At 28.6% G+C, this 23,682-nt stretch overlaps 2 protein-coding genes across 9 annotated transcripts in view; one reads left to right on the forward strand and one right to left on the reverse strand.

Annotated features, from left to right (window-relative positions):
- LOC106678722 (zinc finger CCHC domain-containing protein 24) overlaps nt 1-5,841 on the forward strand; it is a 53,765-nt gene extending 47,924 nt beyond the window's left edge. Inside the window, exons 5-7 of the mRNA XM_014417424.2 lie at nt 3,971-4,135; nt 4,212-4,340; nt 5,016-5,841. Coding sequence (XP_014272910.2) covers nt 3,971-4,135; nt 4,212-4,334 — 288 coding nt within the window. The 3' untranslated portion in view covers nt 4,335-4,340; nt 5,016-5,841. The remainder of the gene's footprint in view (nt 1-3,970; nt 4,136-4,211; nt 4,341-5,015) is intronic.
- A 1,922-nt stretch (nt 5,842-7,763) lies between these two features.
- garz (Sec7 domain-containing protein garz) overlaps nt 7,764-23,682 on the reverse strand; it is a 39,553-nt gene continuing 23,634 nt past the window's right edge. For 3 of the 8 annotated variants that reach the window (XM_014417430.3, XM_014417425.2, XM_014417427.2), the window contains 10 exons: nt 17,496-17,660; nt 17,229-17,414; nt 15,777-15,890; nt 15,528-15,693; nt 15,261-15,408; nt 13,565-13,664; nt 12,563-12,673; nt 9,147-9,195; nt 8,817-9,016; nt 7,764-8,379 (listed from right to left, as the gene is read on the reverse strand). In XM_014417430.3, the coding sequence (XP_014272916.1) occupies nt 8,937-9,016; nt 9,147-9,195; nt 12,563-12,673; nt 13,565-13,664; nt 15,261-15,408; nt 15,528-15,693; nt 15,777-15,890; nt 17,229-17,414; nt 17,496-17,660 (1,119 nt within the window). In that variant the 3' untranslated portion in view covers nt 7,764-8,379; nt 8,817-8,936. Of the gene's footprint in view, nt 8,380-8,816; nt 9,017-9,113; nt 9,196-12,562; nt 12,674-13,564; nt 13,665-15,260; nt 15,409-15,527; nt 15,694-15,776; nt 15,891-17,228; nt 17,415-17,495; nt 17,661-23,682 lie in introns of those variants that run through there. The other 5 variants (XM_014417426.2, XM_067051272.1, XM_014417431.2 and 2 more) reach the window with 5 other exon arrangements.

Consider the following 23,682-nt stretch of genomic DNA (forward strand, 5'->3'; position numbering starts at 1 on the left):
ATTAAAATAAAACTCACATTAACAACACTAACACTATTATTAACCCTGAAACATAACTCTGTCAACAGTTAACTTGTACTATGATATTACAAGTGAACGTAGACTTGTACTAAAAGTACAAGGAAATAGGTGTATATTCACAAAATTAGTACAAGTAAACACTTGTAGAAATGACTTGTACTTTGTACTTACAATCATTCTGTTCTGTCTTAAAAGTTTTGATTATTTCATTGATCCGACAATAATACAATTTTAAATTGTTAATCAATTCAGTAGTTTCAATTATATTATTTTGTATTGAGATTTCGGAATTTCCCCTCTTAAAAACACATTTTTAGATCGGGTAAGCCTTTTTTTCTAAAGCTAATATTAGATTAGTGATTTGCCTGCTATTTTATGGTTTTAGTTTGATGTCGTCAGGAAATGTATGAAACAACGGTGCTTTTCGTACTTGATACTTTATCCCTTGGTACTCTAGTACATACTACTTTTTAAAAAAACACCCCTACATGATGAAAATTTAATTCTTAAAACTTTTTTTGAACGCATTAACAGCTAAACGGTTTCACGTTCTACCAATGTTATGAATACATAACCTTCTCTTATGTTTACTTGTACTTTTTCAATAGTACAATAGGACTAACTTCTCCCGGTGCAAGTAATAGCCTTGTACTTTGTAACTTGTACACCTGTACTTATTTACTAATACTATCAGTTTCATTATGAAACAGGGCCCTGGTGTTTACCAGCAGCAAATAATGTCATATCACTAAATATACAGATGATATACGAGAAGATGGTTGACTGCACCCCCGGTCAAAGTGAAACACAAATAATTTGGTGTAACCTATTTAACCTAGCTGGTGTAACCTATTTACAGATAATATAGCTCAGATACCTCATGCAGGCCCTCTCGGCAGGAGAAAAGCAGCGCTGGGACAGAGAGAAGAGGAAGCTGGACTACTTACCGTTTACAAGGAGTAGAACAATATTGGAAATGCGAGAAGAAAGAAAATTTCGGAAGTTGGATTACATAAAGCAAGGAAGAAAAGAAGAGACTGTGATAAGCACTCCACCTTCTATGCCATCACTGACTGATTCTGAAACATTTTTGGTACCTGTTCATACTGAGCTTTTTGGTAACGTAAGAAGTAGGAGAAGGTTGTTGAAAAAAACGCAATCGCCCATCCAAATTTCTCAAATATTTTCAACTCAAAGTAGGTAAGTGGATGTTGTGTAATGCGCGCATTGCACCGATTTTTTTCTAATGAATTTCTCTTCAAAATCAGCGGATAATATATTGATAAAAATTTCAATAAAAATTTTTTTTTTCAGTATTGTTTTTGAACATTGAAAAACGGCGTGACAATCATTATTTCTATTCTGATACTGTTATAAAAGGAGACTGACTAACATAGTTTACCTTTGTCTTTACGTTAATTCATCTTCGCATTTAGCAGGTTATATCACTGCTCCCGAATAATAATGACGCATCTGTAAAAGTTTGTGAAATTGACTTTATTGTGACTTGAATTGACTTTATTAAGTGGAGGACTCCAAAATGAATTTACTAGATGTATGTAAACCAATCAAGTTATTCTTATAAAAGTCCTGTGGCGAATTTTTAAGTACAATTATGCAGACTTACAAACATCTAGTAAATGCATTTTTGAACTCACCAAAACAATAAAGTCAATTTTACAAAATTACAGATGATTATTCTTCCGGACCTGCGATATGTTCTCTCCATTTTCTTGTTCAATTTAAAAAAATTTAAATAAATTATTTTGCAAGTTATACCTTAAATAATGTTCATAGTCTTCTTTATATATATGAGTATTACCGAATTCATCCAGTATTAAGTCTATTTTGATTGAATTCACTCATGACATTGTTGAGGTATTTTCAAAAGTATTTTAAAAAAAAAGAAAAAAAAAAAAACCTAGCCCGAAAACTGACAACTGGGCACAAAGAATTTCTACGAAGGTCATATGGTAGTGAATGAAAACTTTCAAACCGAAATTTGACATAAATGCTTTTGAATTATGATAATCTTGGAGACGTCAAATGGTCAAACAATAATAGAATGACCCATGTAACTTCCTAATATACGCAAGTTTCAAGGTAAGTATTAAGGAGTAAAAATAAATTCGAAATATTATGTCTACTTCAATATTTCCCTTGCATAGGGTCATGTATGAACCACGTCAAGCAATTAATTTAAACAGTTATGAAAGGCCACGCTTCTATTTCGAAGGGCTGCTAAAAATACTATTATATGTTTATATTACATGTACACTAATACATTATGAAACCATGTTCAAGATTTTAAATGCTGAAGAAGCACTACCCTAAAAGGATTTAACTGATAGGCCCAATGGCAAAGAGTGCACGTTATAAACAAATGTTCAGAGAAAAGAAAATGTTTATGGTTAGTTAAGAAATGTCATCATTTAATATTCTTTTATAAAGTTTAATCGAAAAATTAATGTTGATGGAGTAATTATTGTGTAGTTTTGCAATTAGATATTAGAATAACCACACAGAACCGAAGTTGGATATGGAATATATTCGGAACTGCTCCACGGAATCGAACGTTATATCAAACTGAGGGAAGCAAGTTAATTTTTAAGAAATATTGAGGTTGGAAGGTAAAAAAAAACATTATATACATACAACAGTACGAGTAAATTACCTAATATTATTTTTATTCTAGTTTTGATATAGTTGATCTAGATTTTCTTCCCCTAAATTGTGTCTAAAGTAGATTTAACTGCAAATAATAACTGACATAACAACGTTATTATTTTCAATATTTTATTTTGTATTTATTTATTAAGAGGTGAAGGTGGATATAACAATGATGTGACTAGAAAATAAAGTGAAATAAAACTACTGCCTACCTATAATACTACAATACTAAAACATCTACATATATATTTATTTATACTATTGAATTTTCAAAAAACCTATTCCTTTTTAGTGCAATAAGTTCTAGCTGAATCGCGCGTGTGAATATGTTACACGCACTACTTTTTTCATCCAAGCTAATTGGATAAAATAATTACCATAAACTATATTATAAAAAACATTCATAACTACATTATTGTTCAAACAGAAGAAATTTTAAGTAATAACCAATAATTATAGGAAATGTCAAGTAATTCTAAGTAAAGTAAAAAGCTATATACGAATAAACAGAATTAATTGAATCAGAAGGTCGGAACCGAGATTTAAATCTATATTTAATTTGAATACATATTTTTATAATCACTAACTTGGGTTTTGAGAGCGTTGAATTTTTGAATCCGATGCTGGAAACTGCCATCTAAAATATTCACTCTCGCCATTTCTGCAATCTGTAATAAAACATATTTTTAATAAACTACTGTAATGAGTAGATAACACATTGCAAAAAACCATTATGTACCTCCAAAGGTAAACTCGAAAACTTAAAATCACTCCATTGTTAAAAAAAACAAAAAACAATTGATAGAATCAACGATGACTAATTAAAGCTCTTAAAACTGAATATACTAGACTGAAAATTGCATTACTGCTTCGCGGCTCAATTACTACTGCTGCCAACCTCATTTGCACTAAACAAATATATATAAGAAAAGATCGGGAAATATTTTCCTAATTTTACATAATATTTATATAGTCATAAAAAAGATGAAAAAAAAATTAAAACCACAAATTAATCATGAAAATAAAAATAAATAAGCAGCATTAAAAAAAAAAGTTTACTAAATTAAACTATTTTTCCCTCAAATTACATTCATGGCATTGAATATGAGCATTTCTCATTATGTGGACCAAGTGAATTTTCTTTACTTTTATTCTTCTACACCTTACATGTATATTGATTACATAGTTAGTAACAATTATCAGATCTGTTTATTGTTGACTAATATTATTTAACAATTAATGATGTTAGTCATAAAGTGATATATACTTTGATTAACAGGCAAGACCCAAAGGAGAAGGACTGACGCCATACCAAGGGAAAAAAAGATGTTTCGGAGAATACAAATGTCCCAAATGTAAAAGGAAGTGGATGTCTGGAAACAGCTGGGCAAATATGGGTCAGCAATGCATCAAGTGTCACATAAATGTGTACCCACACAAACAGGTATAATAAAAGCTTATGCATGTTTAGCCATTCTGTAATTAAATTCTGCAATTAACTTAATTTGTATGAGCTATAGAGGCCATTAGAAAAACCAGATGGCTTGGATGTATCTGACCAGTCCAAGGTTCACCCGCAACACCTTTGTGAAAAATGCAAGCAGCTGGGTTTTTATTGCAGAAGGGATCACCCTTACCCCTAAGCTCATGTAAGGACCATTAATAATATTTATTAGATTAGAATTAAACAGAAATTCAAACAAGTTTAGAAATAAATAAATTACAAAAGAGCATTTTGTGAAGTATAAAGAAAGTGGAAATTGGTTCTAAATTTTGGTTGTATCAATTTTGCTGATAATTTTAGTTTTCCCAATATCAATAATATTCATATTTTCAAATTTCACAAAAATCTTGAAAATATGAATACCAAAGTTCTGACTAGGAAATTTATTTAAATGAATGTTTTATCCAACACTCAATACTTTAAAATATCAAGCATTTATATTGCTGATGCTGTCAGCTAAAGCTCTCAAAAATATATATTTACTAATTCTTCTGTATTTTAAGTGGAATAAATACTTATTCAAGCAGGACATTGGGAGAAGCATATTGAAGACATCCCAATTATTTTAATTTGCATTGTATTAATTATTATATATTAATGTTTAAAATTAATTCATTTTTTAAATATACCAAAAATCATTAATTGTTCAAATTCCAAAACTTTTAGTAATCATAAAATTAGGTTTCTGCAAATAATTATAAAATAGTTTAATTTTCATCCTTCGAATTTAATTTATTTGTTCATTATTTTGAATGATAAATTAAAATTTATAATGAAGCGAGCTGCAACTATTTAAAAAAATTTTTTTTCTTTTTTTCAGGAAATTCGGAAATACCTACCCAGAAGGAAGCCCTTTCCTTTCGTTTATTTCTGTCCTTGTGTTTGTGCCAAAAAGTTAATATTATTTAGCGAGTAAAACTATTGTGATAAAACTTGCCAATATTTCGTTACTTAAATTATTTAATATAGCAAAATATAATATAAATTAAGAACATGTATGTATAAAATATGAAAGACGTATTAAAGATGTAAATTTTGACAGTCTCATATATGTATATATGGTATCAAATTTATAAGACATATTCATAGAAAGAATGTCATAGGTAATAAAATGAGAAAATATATAAAAATGTGGAATTTATGACATACGTAGCAGTGAACAATTAAAATAATATAAATAATAGGAATCAAAAAATAAAACAGTAAATTTTTTTGGTTGATACCATTAAACATTTAAAAACGTTTTTAGAGACATAAATTACAAAATGCAATTAGAGAAATTTAAGGAAAAATACTTCCAGATAATTATATAATGTTTAATGTTGCTTACATGAATGTTTACTGTTTTATTTTTTGAATCTTAGCAATTTGACATTGATATATAATATTTTCAAGTCTTTTTATACAATATAGGTTGGGAATATGTTGGAAAAAGAGAAAAAATGTCAATTCTGAAACAAATTGTAACGATTATATTAGGCATAATAATATTAACTAGTCCTCAATGTTTGTTCCCATCAGTCAGTATTATCTACATTGTTTTGTTTTTCATTTTCCTATAATGAGATTTTAAATATTTATTATATGCCATTTACCATGGATGTTAAAAAAAGTTTTTTTTTTATGTTCTATCCTGTTAAAAACTGTGAAATAAAATTATAGTTTATATGAAAAATAATATTAATGCCTGGATTAAACCCTATAAAAACTGATTAAATTAAGTGATGCGTTAATTTAAAATATACAAGTGATCCATTTTTTGTTTAGTAATCTTTAAGCTCTTGTCTTGGTTCATAAAATTTCACAGTGAGCTATACGAAATAAAGTGATAAGTTCATGTTTCATAATATGGTACATAAATATTGTACTACTCTTTCCATCTTAGTTGGATAACACAATGGCATCTTATGATGAATTAAGCCTAATTAGCAACAACAAATATATTTAGATACTAAAAATATAATAATTTTATCTTTAAAATTAATTTTTATTGTATAGGAAGTTAGTTATAACTTTTATTTTCTGATCAAGCCATTTGACATCCAACAAATGTATTTTTCTTTACTAAAAATGAATCTATCATAACCTTTAACTGAGAAGGTGAGAATTTCAGATGTTTCTGAATGGGTAAGGTTTCAGGCATCCCTATTGTTTTTTTTTTTTGTTTTTTTAAATTATTTAAACCAACATTTTATAATTTTAATTAAATTCTTTAACTACTAATGGATATACAAATATGAATATTATTGGTTTTGAAAATTAACATATTTACTATAGAAAAATATCCTAAATTTCAATGTTTCTTGTTTGCAAACAGATACAAATTTTTGCTACTATTTTTAAGCCAACAAATTCAATTATTGCATTTTTTAAAAAAATTAGTCTCAAAAATTAGAAAAAACAACAAATTTTCGATTCAAGCATTCCTTGCCAAGCCACTCCTAATATGTACCCATGTATGTATCCAGAGGTACAATAACACATGAAATAACAACCCAAATATAGTTCATACCAAGCAACAAGTCATCTTGAAGAATGACTGAAATTAAACAAAGTTTAGAATGGATATGGTGGGACGAGTTCTAAGTCTACAAGCATCAACTTTTGATTTGACTATCACTTTCTCTCCAGCTTAAGGTTAACTAACAATGTATGAATCCGCAGAAAAAGTAGGAAGCACCCATTTTACAATTTCTTTAAAAGCATACCTCAAAATTCAAAATTCTAAGAAATGTGAAAAAATTTGTTCTGGGCCCATTTTCTAAATAGTTTTCAAAAATAAAACCCCTGACAATGTAGCATCAGTTCCATTGTTAAAGATACCTATTTCTTTACTCAAAAATAGATGTTCCACTACATCTGGGAAGCAAAAATGTATAACCCAATCAAAAAAAGCTACCATCAAAATATTTTATTTATTTATAACTAAAAATGAAAGAGTACATTAAAAACATGATTATTAGGTGATGAAATGTCATACCTTGCAGTAATTTTACTTACTGCATCAAATGAGAAAACAATCAACTTGATATGTTATTAACTATTTTTTTTATTGAACAATATTATTTGGTTGCAAATTTTGATCTCATACAATGACACTAATTTTTATTTTTTGCCTCCAGATCATAATAAAAAGACAATAATTTTTAATTCTTATTTTTTGAATATTTCGGAGACACTGTCCCCTTTTCATCATTTAATTTTTCAATTTATTGTTGGGGAAGATAGAAATATCCACCAATTTTTTTTTTTGTTAAGAACAGTAAATGACCAAATGCACTTTTGCAGATTAATATTTTTGACTCGCCCAACAATATTGGGGTATGAGGAAAAGGACATAGTACCTATCCTCCAAATATTGAAATATGTCAATTAAACACTATTTTGTTTGTATTATAACCAGGATTTTGAAAAGCAAAATCCAAATCAATAACAATTCTGATCTTCATCAGGGGTTCTCAAAGACTGGAAAACATCTTCTAATTCATTAGTATTTTTAGAAATGTAAATATAGCTTTTACGAAAGAATTGGAGTTGAGAAAATTTATTAAAAATTATAAACAAACAGTTAAGGATAAAGTAACCACGTAACACAAATTAACTTTATTTTTTGGTATATTATTCATTTGATTATACATTTTCATAGGTGCTCTTCTACTTCACATAGAGTAAAACAACTAATAAGATAAAGAATTTATTTACAGTCAGTAATCGCACAAAGTAATACTGATAATATATCATTTAGAAGATTTCATCATAAATATAACTCCAAGAGAAAAACATTGATAATTAGAGAAAGAATTTTAATACAGAATGATTTGATCACTATCAACAAATATATAAAACTAAATGAGAATTCTCTTATAAAGAAACTATCTACAAATTCTGAAATTTAAATTATTAAAATAAATTACAAAGTCCAAGCTAACAGTATCCTATAAAAAGGAAACTGAAAAGCTCATTTAAATAAATATGTCTTCATTATATACATTGATATTTACTATAATAGGAATGTGCTACTATAAATACCTTTAATTTAAAAATAATGTAACACTTAAAGTATTTAATTACAATATAATTTTAATTTTAGATATATTCCAATTGATAGTCGATACATTTAATTGCAAGGATAACAAATGAGAGACACTCTAGCCCATTTTGAAGGTAATTCATATTCGTATCACCTAACAAAGAAAAAAACATTAATATAGAATAACAATAATCAACAAACTAGGCTCTTCGTATTTCCAGCCTAGAGAAGTATATAACAAACCATAAACATTAACATATAAAACAACTAACATTAAAATATATCAACTTCATAGCTATTAAACTACAAACCTTCATCTTCATCAAATTTACCTACTTACATCTTGAAAGGTAAATTTCATAAAGACAAGTAAAACAATATGAGGTAAAAATAAACAAAAATTGGGCATAGCTAATGGTTATAAACAGTTGAAAAGAAGATAGGATATTAAATAACACATTACAATTATTAAAGAATGAAATTTACAGTGAGTTATTTCATCAATGAGCAATCAGTAATAGTGATATTATAAAATAAATTTATAAATCTTAAACATTAAAAAAATACAATTATTGAATTAGTTAAACATACATGTAGACAAATAGCATCGAGCACAAAATACTTTTTGTACTGAATGAAACATGTAAAGTTTACTAACTCCATTAAGGATTATCATTTAAAATTTTCACAAAATCTCTTTTAATATGAAGCTCATGAAGAAGTCGGAGGAGATATTACGGGAAGCTTTGGGGGTTCCATTCCGGCTGAGGCTAATAATAAAGAACCTCCAACTGAAACGGAATTAATCATTAGAAAATATTAGACACATTATTGATAAAATCAATGCAGGAATAAATTAAAAAATAAATAAATAAATAAAAATATTACTTTGATAATTGCACTATATGATTCTTAGTATACCTGCGGGTTGCTCAGAATTGTGGGTCATATTAGTTGGGCTTGAAGAGGACTAAAACAAAATAAAATTATTATTATAAAGTACATTTTATTCCAGTAGAGCTTCAATAACAGAGTAAAGAGCAATATTTTTGTTTTTAGAATAAAAATTAAATGTGTGTTTTGAATCTTATTATAAGAACATCAACTAATAAGTCTCTAAAAATGATACTCTCATTTTTAACTTCCATAAGCAATACAAGTATTCTTTCATCTAAATCAATACTTTGATTTAAAAAATAATAACCTACTACAATGCTGTTAAAGTAAACCTAAACTTTTTTTACAATATGATTATATTTTTTAATATAATCTATTATCTATTTTATATATATATGAGATCTGTATAATCCTCTGTCCAGGTACAGACTGTTTTGAACTGGGTATGACCATGTATAAACAGTTGATCTTAAACACAGGAAAAGCATTGGAGCACACCAATGCTCAAATGGTTAGAGCCATTTCATCAGCCTGTCAAACGAAGGCTGAACCCCATCAATATGAGATTATCGCTTCTATTCTCCATAACAGTGCCACAAAGCGAGAACATTAGTAATTAGTGCTATTCAAGAACACCCTCCTTTGTGGAATATCTAATATAAACATTATCACCAAATTTATGTACCAAGGAAACTGTGGGTACTGTTCAGGAAATAGGTACTTAGGGTAAGTTAATAAAAACATATTACCATTATTGAAGATTTACATATAACCAAATTTTTTCTGCGTTCGGATTCCTCATATAATAACGAGCATCCAACAACAATATTTAACAACATTAGTTAACCCTCATTTATGACTAACTAATTTTCTCCTTTTTGAAATGAAATGAAAAAATAATTTTACTCTGGGACATGTCCCCTAAGAATAAACGCATGGTTCATACATTAAGATTTTTGTCTGGCAAGCATTTACAAGTTTTCAGTAAGTAAAATGAAATTACATTGGGAAATCGGCTTGACTACTGTTTATAAAGTTAATCAATATATGTCTATTTATTTTATTACAATGATGCAGAGGTTTGGTTAGTATTAGGATCAGTTGGTTTTTAAGGAAGAGTAGAGGATAGTAAAGGAAGGAATGAAGGAGGCGCTTGGAACCAATAAGAATGGCCTTGGGTTTTTCAGCATTCAGGTTCAAATCATTGTTGATGCTTCATCATTGTAACCGCCCATCAATTCATTGCCAACCAAATCATTGTAAACGCCTATGTGTTAATGCTGTCAATATCATCTTGTATCTTTTGGATGGCCTCAAGCATCTCGGAGGGATAGAAGGACAGATAGATTTGGAGATCGTCTGCATATAGGTAGTATTGTGCGTGGTGAATGGAATCAGGAAGATCGTTGATATAAAAGGAGAAAGGGGTTGATGAAAGTGAGGACCCCTGAGGAACACCTCATGTCAGAAGAAAGGGAGAGGAAAGAGGTTTATTCGGAATGATGAATGTTTAGGAACGATGAGACAGGAAGGAGAGAAACCACTTTAGGACATTATTTGACATGGAAAAGTTTTGAAGTTTATTGAGGAGGATCTTATAGTTAACTGTGTCAAATGCTTTCGAAAAATCAAAAAGAACTAAAATTGATATATGATGATTGGAGATCTTGGGATATTTTCAATAAAGTGGATTGTGTGGAATGTTGAGAGCGAAAACCGGATTGGAAAGGATTAAGGAGAGCTTTTTGCTCAAGAAATTATTAAGTTGGGAGTGGGCTACTCTTTCTAGTGGCTTGGCCAAATTGGATAAAATGTATATTAGCCGAAAGTCGAAAACTGAAGAAGGAGAAGGTACTTTGTTCAACAGTCAGACCAGGATTTTCTTCCAGACTTTGGGAAAAATGGAATTTTGAAGGGAGAAGTTATAAATGTGCAGAAAGACAGGAAGAACGACAAAGGAAGGCGACAAAGTTTGATGATCTTTAAAGGAATATTATCTGGACCGTAATCGTTAGTTCTGGATTTGAGGACTGCTGAGATTAAGTTATCTGAGAAAAATTTAAGAAATAAAAGTTATTGGGATCCAATAGGATTTCAGAAATGTGAAAAAATGAAAATTCACATAAAGTTGTTGGAGGAGGAGCAGTAAAGAAAGCATTAAGCTCGTCGAGATCAACTGGGTAATATGGACAGTATTTAGAGCTCATAACGGAGAAGTTCTTATGGATTTTCCATTTGGATTTAGGATCAGGAGCTTGGAATAGGATGTTGTGAAAGTACTGCTCCTTGACGTAAGGATGTTTGAGTAAGGGTTCGGAGGGACTTAAAGTTGAAATAGTGCTTTGAAATTTTGGTGTGTCTAACATAAACAGAACTTTTTCCCTTTTCTTTTTAGAGAGAAATTAATTGTCTTTATACTGGTAAAAGTAATTTTTCAATTTACAGAAATGTAAGATTAAAATTAATATTTTACTATTAGTCTGAATTTTCATTACACTTTTATTTTAATTTTTACATTTTTTAAATGAATAAAATTATTTTGATAGTATAAAATTGGTTTCTGGTTGCACTCATTGACCAAGAATATTATCATAAAAGAGGTCATTCTTAACCACAGAAGCTGATATAAAAACAAGTGACCTTCATCTTCTAAGCGGAAAGCATCACAATATTATTTTTTAATTAATTCAAAGAGATTACCTTTATTCAATATCTAAATATACTATACATTTTTTACAAACTAATTTAATCAATTTTTATGTTTACATAAAATTTTTTAAATGTCTGAAAGACGATATTTTTGCCAGGAAACTGAGATGAAACCAAGAAATTTCAACACATATTTTTTTAATTTATATTAAATAAAGCTAAACAGTTAGTTTGATTGTGCTAATATCAAGAAATACCAGTCAAATTTGAAAAACTCTTTTTATATTAAGATAGACCATTTATTAAGGAAGGCTTTAAGCTAAATAGCATCACATTACAACCCATAGGAACAGAGCAGTAACTGTGTAATAAAACACTTTTGTATGAATGTGGCCCTAATTATTCTTCATATAAAATTTTAATGTAAATGAATGAATGTTCATACAAAATTTCTATATGGGCAATTTGGACTGAGTCAACTTAAGAAAAGAATGTTTTCTCTCGGAAAATACTTTTAGTTCATTTTTTTTGGTTTTTTTGTTACCAGCTATTTTCTTTTTTATACATGAACTTCAGATTTTATTCAATTAATCAGATGTACTCATTCAAGTACCTACTTATCATGTGCATAAAACAGGCACAAATGTTTCAAATTTATCACGTATGAAACCATGAGGCACAGCTAGTTAATAATAAGAAGGCAACCAAAGTATAATTATTGGTAGTCTACGGCATATAATTATTAAATGAGAACTTATAACAATAAATTAGTATTTTTTGTTAAGCCATACCATGTCCTGATAGAAAAATTGGGCCGATGGGGGAGGGGGCTGATGCGGCATACTCGCAAATCCAGAGTAAACTGGGAGTTGACTTGATGGACCAATAGGTGTTGAAACCATCTGCAAATAAAAATTTTAATAATGGAAAGTATTATGCAATTTATAGGACTTTGTTTTCCAACAGAGCATAGTGCTAGATTATCAGCTGATCTAAAGTGGAACTAAAAAAGAACAACAGTAACAGTACCAAAAGGAGAACGGAATCAAAGATGGTTGGTAGAAGAATATAAAAGCCGGGGAAGATTTTTTTATTAACAATTTATTATTCAATTATAACCAAATACATTCATATAGTTACAACTCTTTATCAATTCATATCACATTTCCAACGTTTTGGCCAACTTGGGCATCATAAAGGACAATCTTAATTTTAATTTCACAGCTTTACAGTGATTATTAAAAAAATTCAGAATATTTAATAATTTAATAACCACAGAAATAACATTATCCAAACATGAAAAACGAAAAAAAAAAAAATAGCATGTAATGACAATGAAAAAAAAGTATACTTACTGAGCTATGCACCAAAAATAATTAATTTTGTTGATATTTTTTTTACTGAAAAAATTCGAATGGCCTATAACCTGAGCAAGCAAAAAGCCTGATTTCAATTGGAGGAACAGAATGGCAGTGCATAAAGAACGGACAAACAAATATTGATTTTTATATATTGGATAAATTCTTTGATTAGCAAATTATGTTATACTACTATATCATATACTATAATTTAATCTTATAATTTAATTATAAAAGAATTTTTCAGACTATATGGATATATTTTGTAATAACTGAATAATACAACCAGTCTCAAATAAGATATAAAAATATATGTATAATGAATTATTATTTATTCATTCTTGTTTCATTAAGAGTATTATCAAAAACTTCTTATGACATAATCAGACAGAACTATTAAGCAAAAACAAAAAAATCTCTAATGAAGACACTCACCTGTTCAAGGTGTGGGTAGACAGGTGCAGGGGGCTGCCAATTCTGTGAACCAACATTATTGTTAGTTGTAGGTCCGGATATTTCAACTGCTTCTCCAGGTCTAAAAAACGTTTTAAAATGTCCATTTAATTAATAAGAACCACAATAGACAAATAATAATATTATTATATTGTCCTCTAGTGACAATTTTTTGTTTAAAGAATCATTTAGAGGAGAATAATTCAAAAGTAATGAAGAAGTTTAATGAAGGACCATACGTGAAATTGACCAACTTACCCTCAAACATTATATTAATGAGAAACATTTAAGCTAAAAAAGATTTCTAAAGAACGCAAGAGACTACTTTGAGAAATTCTCAAAGTATGGTGTGGGAACAAATAAGATTTTAACAACAAATTTCTAGAAAATAATTATTCTTTATGGTATTAACATTTTATTTACTCTACTATAAGTTCTTATTTCTATAACATATTTATAAGTTAATTAATATTTTCAATTTGTTTCTAAAATGAATATAGACTGACTAGCAACTTAAAACAATTATGATTTTTTTACTCAAAAGTTGGAAACAGTAACTACTGTGCAAAAATGAATTATGTTGGTATCTAACCTACATATTTGCTTGAATAAACACGGTTTTCCATAAACCATAGGAAAATTGAAGTTTAGTCTATTTAAGTATCAATCTCATGGATAGTAAACTAGACAAAATTTGCTATATAGACAAGCAGAATTTATCTTAGTTAAAACCATTTGGAGGGAGCTTTCAGGTACATAATTAATGCCATATTTTGTTTTCTAGTGATTATCAGCCTCCTCTTGAAATAGAAATTTTATTTTATGTGCTTTTATGAAAATTTCATTGATTAACAAGTATAAGTTCATATTATAAACTATATCATAGTCAAGTTGAGATGAATAAGCTGAGATCTGCTGCCATTTATTTAAAAATATTTGGTGTGTTCACTCACACAACTTTGCACTTTGCCTCCTAAGACCAATACAATAATTCCTTCCTGTATCTTCAGTTATGTTGGTCCAATAAAGATTGTATTTTAATTTTTTGTTTTATATTATTTGAGATTTTTTTTTTTTTTTGCTTTCCTACAAACAAGCATCTGCAATATTCCAGGAGATTTTTAAAACATAAATAAACTAAAATTGAATGAGTTTCCATGGGAAACCGTGTTCATCAATGTTTAAATATTGTTGAAGTATACCCATAATTAAACATTACCAATTAAGCATATCTTTGCTAAATTTTTGATTATACTGACAAAAACTTTTTTTTTTTTTGTTTTACATAAGAATTCAAATACACAAACCTTCCCTACATTCAGAGTTGTGGAAGCAAAAAAGGAGTTTAATACATGTATTCATGTTCATATTTGGTTATCAATGTTCAAGAGTTGAAAATTTCTTAAGAAAAGCACTACACAAGTAAAAAATTTATATCCAAATTAAAGTTCTAAATCAAGCTAAAATGGTAATGCCACAAGAAAAAAAACTTTCCAAAATGAATATTCCTAAAATTGATACATCAATAACTAAGAAACTTGAAAAGATAAACTTTATCGAGGTTTAAGTAATTTTCAATAAAAATAAAAATCTGTCTATAATTCCAACAAAAATCATAATATCACTATACCAAAACATATTAAACCTGACAGGCTTAATAAATAACAAAATTAATTACTTAGGCATCGAGGGAGGTTGAGGTGGTGACTGTACAACTTGAGAACCTTGAGGTCTTTGCATTGTTGGCTGCTCAGTTTGGACGACTTCCGTATCACTTTTAGGGCTTTCTAGAACTTCCTTTGTTTCAAGTACATTGGCATCTACAACTTTTCATAATAACAAAAAAAAAATTGAATTAATGGGGTTTAAATAAAATAATTAACATTTTTTCATTATTTATACGTTCCATAAAATTTTTGTAAACAATCAATACCCTAAAAATTACCTGGTAGATGATCTTTGAATAGATCTGACTGAAGGTCAGGAAGGAATGAGCTAATCCGATCCCAAGTGACGACCCAGATCTCGTTGCGCCCATCTAATCCATTGAAAACACCAGCTGAGTCCATCACAAGCAAGAGGTTCTTTAATGATTCAGGAATAGCCTCATACTGCAAATTTCAATCCCATTAAATGTAAAATTATAAAAGGAATTTTCGTACTTCATGATTATAAAAAGTTAAAACGAACTTACAAGTAGGTCACTGTTGTCTGCGTGCATGTACTTATCCATATAATCAAGTATCGTGAGCCACAACTGTGCAAAACTAGGCAGAGTTTGCAGAGGAGACAGATGATGCAGGAACACCTTATACCACAAAAAAATATATTTTTACAAGACGTCATAACTTCATGAAATAAAACATAGGTAAACAATTATCACAAAACCATAGTTGAGCCATGATGTGAGGGCCAATCTTAATACCATTGCATATTGCTATCTAAGTATTGCTCTCCTGAAAAAAGAGTATCATATATTCCTTATTTATTACTGTACAATCAGTTCTAAGGAGTGGAGAAGCTCAGTAGGTAACACAATCAACTCCTTAATATAGTTAACCCAGGTTCAAGCCCAGCTGTAGAAAAATATAAATTTTCTGTAATATCAGCTACCCTTTGTCTCCAGATCCGGAGTTCCTTCTGGGGTGCATGACTGTTCTTAATAACTTAGATACCTGATCCAGATAAAAATATCAAGACAGAAACGAAAAGTAAGTTTCATAATACAGCGGAATCCAAATATTACAAAATGATTAGGATCGGATCAATTCCAGATAAAGCAAAATCTTTCTCAAAAGAAACTTAAATTACATAATAATGTGTGATCACATAAATAATATTATACTTGATCACACAATTAATGTTACAAGGTCTGCCTAAACATAACCAAATATGGAGACAAAATGAGAACTCGTAATGCTGCTTAACTGTCCCAATAACAAATACATTAAGTAAGGAAATGAATGCTTGTAGATGTCAACAACTTGTCACTGTCTCAGATGAGACTAAAGATGAAGCAGATGGAGGACAGTAAGCAGAAGGTAACCAATTCAGATGCCGTGGATTCATTTCATGTAGTACCACACTAAGTAAAGAAACACTCCTTAGCGACTGCAATAAACACCATTTTTTGGATGTCCTGGCATAATTTGGCTTTAACGGAGAAGTATTTCTCTTTTTGATATAAAAGTAACATATTTTTTCTAACCTAAGTAGTTCAGTAATTATGGAAATAGATCAGTAATTTGTTTAACTTGGAATTTTCAGAAATACAATTTATATTACATAGTACAAGTATGGTTTTATTTTAACCTTAGTTTTCTTAGAATCCCAAATAATATACCCTAATTTTGGTTTCCAATAAACCAGACTTTTGGACTAGTAAAGTTTGTACTACCAAGATTCCATAGTATACATAAATTAATAGCTTATTTGGGGTCTTTGAATGCACATATAACAATTCTTGAATACTTATGACGTTACATTGTTTGTTTTCTGGCATATTATATAATTTTTTACTGCATAGAAAATCTAGTTCTTAATGACATTTTTTGGTTAAAATAGGTATGATGTCAGTTTTAAAAGTTTCTCTTGGTAATATATCTATTTTAAATGTGAAATAATATCCCAAACAAGATTAACATACTTTGGAAAGTACAGTGGCTGCCCTTATCCTTGTTTCTTCAATCGCTGGAATATTAACTGCTAATAGAGTAGAGAGGAGTGGAAACAGTACTTGGGTGAAACATTCTTCCCATTCCTCCCCGGACAAAGATTGCAAATCTTGCATGAGAAGTGCTCTTTGCAGATAAGTTATCGCCGACATCCTTACCTAAAACAAACACCAGTTTTTAATCCTTGGAACCATTTAAAAAAAAACAATAAAAGTTTAGAATAAATTAAATTATCTTACAGCTCTATTAGGGTGTGAACAAAGCCTGGATATGCCTTGGAGAAGAGGGCACCAACCTGGAGTCCAGTAGGAGGGGTTTACCACTTCTTTCTGTCCAGTCTCTTCAGCCCACCATCGGAAGATCTGAGCTGTCCTTGTGTGAAGGGTATGCATCAATTCTAAAAGCTGCAAAATTGTATAAACAGTTCATTAGAACTAATTTTATAAGAATTAAAGGATGCCCTACTTAAAGGTGTAACTTAAACCACTGTAGGTAAGTTGCAGAAAAATAAAATTGAATGATAAATATAATAGATTAAAAAGAAAAAAGTAGTTGAAATAGTAAAAATAATGACCTTATTTACTTGAATGATATTTTAAAGTGAAAATTATTTAGAAAAAATAAACAATTAACAATTAATTTAGTTTTGCAATATAATATGGATATTTTGGAAAAATACTATGACCATTGTCTTGAAGTGGAGTGACATTAAAATATGTAGGATGAGTTTATAATTGGTAAGTATTTTTATGCTTCATTTTCAAAAATGTTATTCTTATTTCTAATTAAATTCATTTAGTCGTGTTTACTTACTATATTTAGTAATGTCACTTTTGTATTACTTAGTTATGTTTGATTATATCAGAGACTATATAAAACATAAGTTCATTATTTAAGTCCACTAGAAATAATGGAGCACTTTTACAGCCGTGGTTGTGAAGGCTGAGCATATTAAGGCAGTTACCCAGCATCCTCGAGCTGGAAGATGATGGAAATTCTAATCAGGCTTGGATATTATGGATGGTGAACCCACACAGTAAATCTAAACCCCTTCACTCTAGTTAGAATAGATCTCATATTGTAAGATAGGAAACCCACACTTACTGCCCTAATAGGAAATAAATAAGGAGAGTAATAAATAATAAGTAAAAAATTGGAGTAAGTAATAAATGAAAAAAAAACTTTTTTTCAGCTATTTATTTATCATTGTCTTTCTTTGGGGAAAAGTGTAAATGTAAGGCATGAAGTTGGCCCTTGCATTCTTGGGATATTCCTCCATCTCAAAATTTTAAACAAAATTCAAACATTCTTGAGTTTAGCTATATATTTTTAAAATTTAAAATGATCAAAATATATTTATACTTTGCTAATACGTTTACTTTTTCAGATTTTATTTTAAATAAATAATTTCTGATCAATTAGTAATTTTCATGGAAGTCACATCAATAACCCAATAAGACATATTGAAGAATAGAGAACAGGGAGCTTATTTCCAATAGGGCGGAAGGACATGAACTCACTTATACATAATGAAATAATAGTAGACCATTGTTGTTGGTTAAATTCGACTCTGTAAAGTGTTTCATATTTGTTGCAACCTTGATGAAAAAGTTGCAGAAACTAGAAGAGAATCAATTGGTAGAACAATACAAATTGACACTTTATTTTTAACTATATATCACAATAATAATTAAACTATTGAATAAATTAACAAGATAAGTAGAATATCTATTTGGCAGTAAGTGAACAGAAATATATTTCATTTACTATATTGCTAACTCAATTAGGCACTTATAGATCATGACACCTCTTAATTATAATTATAAAAACTTTCTTTATAATCTACTTAGCACTGAGTGAACAGCGACATAGCCTACTAATATTGATGATGCATATCATCAGTCAATTTCATAAAGTTTTACATTTACGTCATTATGCTTCCAGAGCAAATATAAAATAATTTAAGAATAAACACAGTTCATTTAATTAGAACATATGTCTATCTAAAATAATTCACACCATATGTTTAGGTGATTATTTGATAATGCCTGTAATGATTATAAAATATTGTTTAACCAGCCAATTAAAATGAAAATGCCTACTAAAATAAGGAGCAACCAACATTGTTCAATTATTTTAATATTACATAACACATAGCTGGAATCTGTTAACAATAAAAGAAAAACATTTCTAAATGTAAGTGTTTTTTGTTTTAAGTATTATGTTTTAAAAAGTGCAGAACAAAAGAAACTTTAAAAACCACATCTCATGAACTTAGAACAACTGACAAGAAATATTTTATATATGAATAGTGTTAATAACACAGGTCTACATCTAAAAATTTGATTCAATATTTTTTTCTGATCTTAATGGTGAGCTGACACCTAAAATGACCTCCATTTGCTAACACCACATACATATTTAGGGGCCAATCCATGATTATGTAATACCAGTTTTGTAACACAAAATTCATGAAAATGTCTCCTAGGATACTCCAATCATCAACTTCAAATAGTTATGGAATCCAAAAGACATTAAACTATACCAAATGACACTAATTAAATTTATTTTCGCAATTCAAATTTGAGATACAATACAAGGTATTTATAATTATTAAAATAGAATCGAGTGAATTTTTATTGCCATAAAATCTAGAAAATATCTGCATTATTATTATCATCAAAATAGAGAAAACACATTTTTCCAACTGTATATAAGTGTGCTCAATTAGTAAGGTTTCTTCTGCTACAACTATCAGTCTATTAAAATGAACCATCAACCTAACATTTTAAATAAAAGTTCCCTAATTTTTATTAAGTTTTCCATTTCTGAAATTCATCGTTGATACATAGAACTTTCCATTATGCCTTCCTGAAATCAACTGTATTACAGCTTTTATATATCCATTAAATACATATAGTATTTCATGAATTGTTTTTATTAGTTTCCTAAAAATCAACAAAAACTTAACTTAATACAGGGACCAACCAGGATCCATTTTACATATCCTTCTTAATGGTATTTCTTAATATATTTATAAAATAAACTTAAAATATTATGAATTGTAGCTGGTAGGGCAGCCCATAGCTCAGTGGTTAAGACACAGTCTTACCAATTTGATGTCTATTGGCGGTGCCGGTTCTAATCCGGCCTGGGGCGTTGACTTTTTTCATTGAGTGGCGGTCCCACAAAATGAAGAACTTTGACCCCCCAACCATGGTTAGGCAGTATAGGACTCCAATGGAAGTCTTGGCCGAAAAAGAAAAAAAAATAATTGAATTGTAGCTGAAAATTAGTAAGATTAGTCTTAGAATCAACTACTATAGTAAAAACCTATTTTCAGGAAATAAATATGATTTATTTTAAATAGATTGATGGAAACTGGAATCCCTCTGCAGAATGAGCTAGACGATGATGTACAAGAAGACAATGATAAGAGTTCAGGAGAAGCAAAATGGGAAGAAGACTCAAAGAAAGATGATCTCCTCCTACCACCAGCTTCAGATGATCCCGATGATCAAACTTATTTAAAAGTATCATTATTAGACTACCTATGTTGTCGAAAACGTCCTACCCAATTCAACTTTTAATATAACTTATAATTGAGATAATTATGAAATCAATGTTAAACAAAGGTGTTAATTAAATAATAATATTTAATTTAACAAACTATGATAATTCAGAAAAAGTAAGTTTAAAAAAAAAATACTACTAAACTATTTTGATTAAAATAAGTAAAAGAAAAATCTTTATCATACATTATTAATGTGTTTAAAATATTTAAATATATATTAGCAGCTATTATTTATACAATAAAGAAACTTGTTTATATCAAAAATATAATTTATTCCAACTTGTTTAATATAATTTCTATAACATATCTTTCATAGAAGCTACTTAGGTTAAATATTTCTTATTGTACTAAATAGTAGTAATAAATTTTATAAAACAAATTGAAACCTTTGAAAAAAGTTTTAATTTATGAAACAACATAACACATAAATTGAAATATTTAACTATTAATTTCATAATATAAATTGCTTAAATTTTAAATAAATAACACCATTTAATTTTTTCAAAATATTTTAATCCATTTTTTTAGAAACCAGGAATAATTCAGAGTAAAAAATAATGAGGTAAAATAATATACCATTTCTTAACAATAAAAATGAATACATAAAATTAAAATGAACAAAAAACATAGAACAATATATACAAGAGTTATGATACTATATGTATTAAATATAATAAATAAAATTATAGAACAAGTTCTGATACTATATTTATTAAATATTTCCAAGATGTCCTCCAAATGTTCTATCAATATGCTTTTTACTTGATTTTTCATATTTTACCTTTCAAACATCCACCAAATGGTAGATGAATACACCCACTTGAATACAATAAAGTTAATGTTAGTTTTAAATTTATTCTAGCCATGATTATAATATTTATGATTAAACAAGTTCACTTTATTTTTGGAACAGACAATTGACATGTTAAAAATTTATATGTCTCATTGAATCACATTCCAATTCAAAAACACATAGAACAGGAGTTGATAGAGTCATGATCAACTCTAAATTAAATGTTTCCTTTCTAGAGCTAAATGCATTACGTTCTGTAGTCACCTTTATATCAGTTAACAGTTGAATGTTTTAAAAACAAATTTCTAAATTCGGACACAAATTTCTTTTTAAAAAATCAAATTATGGACTTTTCATTTTTTAACAAATATCAGTTTGGCTGTATAGATGAATATTTTAATGTTACATGCATTTCTGTCCAAATAACTAAGTTTCGCAAAATGGGCTAAGTGGATGTGGTTAAGCTAGCTCAAAAAACGAAAAGCTGTACTAAACAGAAATTACATATTTAAGGTGGGTATATGCCTGGGGTACGACAGCAACTTTTTGCTGAAATCAACTGACCGGAAGTGCCACTTTATAGAATCGATTTTCTCCAAAACGGCTCTAACGATTTTGTATAAACTTGTTGAATCAACGAGCAATTATGTGCTCTTTAATATCAGATAAATCTTTTCCTCATTGAGATAGTCTAACAGGGCTTAGCTACTGAATTTTCAAAACAAATTTTCTCGAAAGTACCTTTAATTTTATTATTTAAAAAAAATAACCAGTTCTCATTGTTAGTACCCCGCACCAGATTTTTAGTATTTCCACCATCCCTATAAATATAAAAATATCGCCACATTCACCTCTAATTAAAAAAAAAAATTTTATATGTACAAATATTTTCTATTTCTTCACATTCAGATTAAAGAAACATGAATATGGAATATGGTTTGGTTGTCTACACAGTCTATTGAAAGTAACTATTTATTTTAAAAATGAAAATATTCTATCAAAATATTGGATAAGTAATTTATTAGTGAATTGCTAAGAATAAAGTACATGTTATCAACTACGTCATGTCACATCTTCGATAATTTGTCTCTAGTATAATGGCAATATATTAAAAATACTAGAAAATAATGTCATCAGACAAATATTTATAACCATTTGCACCATCCATAATTCTTATCTATTTGTACTATTACTCATTCCTATACATTTCACAGTCTATACAGATTAAAAAACAAAATATTTTCCACCAAAAAATTATTCACCATTTATTTATTTTTATTTTTTTTTAAATTAAATTCAAGAGCATATTTGAGACCTATAATGTCTAGGGAAAAATAAAATATATTTCTAAACATTTTTTATTTCACAAATTTTTGTTTAAATCTATTAACTAATTTGTGATTCCTGTATTAAATGAAATATGTTTTATGTGCTCTGTTGTATTGTCTGTTCATATATTCACACATCCTCCAGTTATAGGAAAGGAGAGAATTAAATCTTTTTTCCAAGATTACTCTAGCCTTAATTGTAACCTATATTAGGTTAATTAAATTATGAATCATCATTAATTAAATGATGGGTCATGGCTCTGTATTGTGTTAGTCCATCCATACATCCTCCAGTTATGGAAAAGGAGAGAATTGATTTTCCTTCTAAGATTACCCTAGTCTTAACTGTATCCTATATTATCTTATTTAAATGACAAATCAAATGGAAAACAATTTTTTTTTATTCACACAATTTATTTTTCCAAGATAAGTTTTCACTAGTTTTTATGGCATATCCTGTCAAATATTTGCACCACTTAGATAAATCCTGAACATTAAAATGTGAAGCGATTGTGTTTAAGTGCTATATTTACATTGTACTCCTTTGAACAAAAATAACCGCATATCCCAAAAACCTGGCACAGTGCACCATCACACAATTTTCACTTACTAACCTAGTTACATATTTCCGTCGAAAACTCTAATTTGAAATTTGACTTGAATACAATATTTTACGTACCTTAACATATATTACGTATATGGGTTAGTAAAAGTAAAAAGGCAGTTCAATT

This window comes from Halyomorpha halys, unplaced genomic scaffold (genome assembly GCF_000696795.3).
Source record: "Halyomorpha halys isolate HHAL.00 unplaced genomic scaffold, Hhal_1.1 Scaffold157.1, whole genome shotgun sequence".
NCBI classification, from domain to species: domain Eukaryota; kingdom Metazoa; phylum Arthropoda; class Insecta; order Hemiptera; family Pentatomidae; genus Halyomorpha; species Halyomorpha halys.